The 3,974-nt window shown below is 54.0% G+C and overlaps 1 protein-coding gene across 1 annotated transcript in view; it reads right to left on the minus strand.

The window, feature by feature from the left end:
• LOC104129977 (CD209 antigen-like protein A) overlaps nt 1–3,410 on the minus strand; it is a 5,391-nt gene extending 1,981 nt beyond the window's left edge. The window contains exons 1-6 of the mRNA XM_035898437.1: nt 3,269–3,410; nt 2,857–2,907; nt 1,606–1,725; nt 1,437–1,487; nt 1,195–1,320; nt 712–774 (exon numbers count right to left, since the gene is read on the minus strand). Of these exons, the coding sequence (XP_035754330.1) occupies nt 712–774; nt 1,195–1,320; nt 1,437–1,487; nt 1,606–1,725; nt 2,857–2,907; nt 3,269–3,344 (487 nt within the window). The 5' untranslated portion in view covers nt 3,345–3,410. The remainder of the gene's footprint in view (nt 1–711; nt 775–1,194; nt 1,321–1,436; nt 1,488–1,605; nt 1,726–2,856; nt 2,908–3,268) is intronic.
• Nucleotides 3,411–3,974: the final 564 nt, after the last annotated feature.

The raw sequence follows: 3,974 nt of genomic DNA on the forward strand, positions 1-3,974 counted from the left end.
CACTCCCCCACCCTAGTCCCCTCCTCCTTCCCTGTCCTTTTTTTTTTTTTTTTTTTACCCAAATCTTGAGCTTTTTCCCCCCAGGATTTATTTTTTTTTTTTTCCCCACAAATAGGGCTGCAAAAGCTCTTAACGTCACCGCCTGCCGGCTTCGCGTGGGGTTTTTTTTTTTTCTATTTGGGTGACATTTTGCGGCAATATCGCCCATAATTTAATTTAATTAATCACTCATTTGGCAGCGGTGAAGGGATTTGGCTCATTCTATTTGATTTTTTTCTGGAATTTTCTGTAGGATTTACATCCTTCCCTTCCCATATCCTTTAACGGAGATAACGGGATGGATTTTCTCCCCGATAAGATCCTAATCAGGATAAACCCTGTGATATCCCAAGGGCTGATTTGCTCCTATTTGCGGCCTTTCGGGGCGAATTCCTTCAGGATTGGGGCATGAGCTCTGTCAGCAACCCATCTCCACCATTCTCCCAGCGCAATTCCGGGTGGAAATCAGAAAAAAAAAAAAAAGGCAAAAGTCGGCGTTGCTCTCCTAAGAGATGGAGCGGAGCCGCTCAAAAAGATAATTTGATTTTTTGGCCTTTAATTTACATCAAAACCGGTGCTAGAAAAAGCCAAACGCCCCCCCCCCTTCACTAAAATCAGCGTCTCCCGACTGCCGTTAAAATTCACCGCGGGGATGGGAGCGCGAAAACCTACCGTTGGCTTGGTTCTCCGAGTAGTTTGACCTCAAGAGCTTTAATTCTGCCATGATTTCCACCTCTGAAATGAAAAAAGTAAAATCACGGCTAGATCACCCCAAAAAAAATCACTGGCGGCGTCTAAATTTGCCCAATTTATGGCTTTTTTGGGGGGGTTGAGTGGGGAATTCCGGAGTGGATTGAATCTGGATTTACACCTTGGAGTGAACGGGGAGTACAGGCAGAAGGAGGCAGCATCCGGATGAGGCACGCTGGGGGTAATTTAGGGATAAAACCCTAAAAATTCACACAGCGAGGGGGAATTAAAACCAAATTGTGATGACGGACGGGCTTTACCTGTGGTGACCTCGTGGACGGACACTTAAAGCACCGCGGGCGCAAGCCAGGGGTTATTTTAGCAGTGAAAATGCATTTTTTGGGGGATATTTTAACCAAACCAGCTGCTTCCCAACCTGGCAGGGACCCTTCCGGGGCCACTTACGCTTCATCATGGTCAGCGTGAAGAGCAGAACCCAGGCAGCGAAGCTCAACGCTACCAGAACGTAGAGGACGGCCACCGACGTCATCCTCCGGCTCTGTCTCCTGCCACCTCTGGGCTCCAGGTCACCTGCAGAGAGCAGAGTGGGAAAATAAAAAAAATCAGGGAGAAATCCCAGCTTTCCGGGTCTGGATCCAACCGAGGCCTCCGTTGCGGGATAGTGGCATTGGACAAGAAGGACTCACCCTTTTGGGAAGGATTTGGAGATGCTGGTTTCCCTGCCAGGGTGTAAACCCCTGTTGGGAAGAAGAAAAGAGGTGCTAGGGGATGGTTTTGGGGTGTTTTAGGGCCAAATCCTGCTCCGTGGAGGTTCTCGACCGCTTCGGCGCTGCGGGGAGAGGAGGTGGGTGCTACCTGTGCCTGCTTTGCTCTTCTGGCCGTGCAGATTTTCGTGGGCCGCCGCTGGCTTGCAGCCACGATCCGATTCCGACAGGGACACGTCGTCGTAATCATCCTCAAAACTGTCCGGGGATGCTAGGCGGGGAGGAAAAAAGGGGTGAAAAATCAGGATTTTAGGCCAACCGGGAATCGTCTTCATTAATAATCAGCTGGATTCTTTGGAAAGCGCAAAACCAAATGTGGTTCCCCTTTCCATTTTGGTAAATCGGCAGCAAATTTTTTATGCCCCTTATGTATCGATTTTATCATTTTGATATATTTGATATATTAACCCCCGGGATCCGTACGGGCTGGGGGATGAGGGGGTGGAGAGCAGCCCTGCCCAGAGGGACCTGGGGGTGCTGGGGGACGAAAAGCTGGCCATGAGCCGGCCACGGGCGCTGGCCGCCCCAAAGGCCCAACCCTCCCCTGGGCTGCAGCCCCAGCAGCGTGGCCAGCGGCCAGGGAGGGGATTGGGCCCCTGGACCTGAGTGCGGCCGCTCAGGGCTTCAAGGGGGCCCCCAGGGAAGACGGGGACAATCTTTTGAGCAGGGCCGGCTGGGACAGGCCACGGGGGGATGGTTTGAAACCAAAGCAGGGCGGGTTTCGCCTGGATGGAAGGCAGAAATCCTTGGCCCTGAGGGTGGGAAAGAGCGGGAGGGGTTGCCCAGGGCGGTGGTGGAGGCCCCATCCCTGGGAACATCCAAGGCCAGGTTGGCCGGGGCTGTGGGCAACCTGCTCTGGTTCAAGGTGGCCCTGCTGCTGCACCCCCTCCTGGGTGGCCTCTGGGGGTCCTTTCCACCCCAAACCATTCTATGATTCTATGATATATAATATCGTTCCGCTCTTTCGGAGCCATCTTCTCCCCTCAGCTGCAAATCCAAGCAATCCCGGTAAAGTTTGAAGCCCTCCGCGTTGGGAGGGGATGGATTTGAGCTCGCAAAGGTGCAAACGCCGGCTCCGAGAGAGAGGACGGAGCGGTAAATTCCCGCCTCAATCCACCCAGCATGGACTTTCAGTTTATTTTGGGGAGCGGAGGGGGGGCGATACGATCTCGTTTGGCAGAAAGAGCCACATTCGGAGAGAAACGCCGCGTAGAGCGCGACACGTTTGACCAACCAAGCTGAAAATAAAGCCCAGTTTGGCCTTGGGGGAGGCACCTCGGGGAGTTCTGCTTTCCACCCGGGCGACAAAAAAGCCTGAAAAGGTGAAAAAATGATGACTTACCTGGTCTGAAGTCACCCATGGGCGTCATTTTCCCAGCGACGGAGTAAATTCCTGCCAAAAACAAAAAGGAAAAGAGCGTTGCAAGTCAAGGGGAGGATCCTCCAAACCACTGCGAGCGCTTCTTCTAACCCCATCGCTGCCGGTGAGGAAGTTGCCACTGCTTTTTTTACAGCCCAGCGTGGAGTTTACGCGTGAAATTGGGGGTCAAACCTGCAGATTTAGGGGTTCTTGAGCGCAGAACGCCACCCGCATGAGACCGAGCACCCCACCAGGCGTTCCGCCCTGCTCCGCGCGACAGCGGCGCTCTGCCGCCGGCCTATTCGGACCCCGCCGCGCTTCGCCAAAACACCCGCCGGCCCCCAAAAAACGCGCGCCAAGGACACGGAGAGGACGGGGTCTCCCCCAATTTTACCTGCTTGCCTCACCAGCCGCTTGGCGGGTGGCGGTGGGGGACCCAACCAGTTGCCGTAGGTCTCCTGTTGGGCCATGCTTTGCCGGAGAAAGAAGCCGCGCAGGCGCCCAGCACGGAGTTAAACCCCTCGGCACGCGTCCCGGCACACCCCTCACCGCCTCCAGCACCCCATTTTGTCCGGCGGTTCAACCCTGAGGTTTCAGTTCCTTCTTCACACCAGCGTAGTGGTGACATCTAAATGGGCGGCGAAACAAGGGGTGCGACTGCGCTCTTCCCTCCGCCAAAAATTTGCTTTTTTTTTTTTCCTCTGGTGGGATTCGGTGAATTTGGGGACGTCAGGTTTGGTTTTGGGGGGAGAAACGGGAGAGCCTGGCGCCAACGGGAATCTGAAGGTAGCTCCCTCGTGGGTTTGGCGGGGTTTTTTTAATGGATTATAAATAAAACTGCCACGGGGGCACCCATGGGTGTTAAAACAGCGCGCCGGTAAAATCCCAAATCTCCCAGCGGAGCCACTGCCCCGCACCAGGAGGGGAATCCGGCGAGCCTTTCGGCAAAACAGGCGTCGCGCTTCAGCACCCACGAGTTGGGCATTTGCATATGCGCCCAGAAAATACGCTCGTGCCTCATTTTCACCAGACTCTCTTCCCTTTTTTGGGCTGGGTTGGGTTTTATTTTTTTTACCTAAACACTGGAAAAAAAAAAAAAA

The sequence above is a fragment of the Egretta garzetta genome, unplaced genomic scaffold (genome assembly GCF_000687185.1).
Source record: "Egretta garzetta isolate BGI_Z169 unplaced genomic scaffold, ASM68718v1 scaffold677, whole genome shotgun sequence".
NCBI classification, from domain to species: Eukaryota; Metazoa; Chordata; class Aves; order Pelecaniformes; family Ardeidae; genus Egretta; species Egretta garzetta.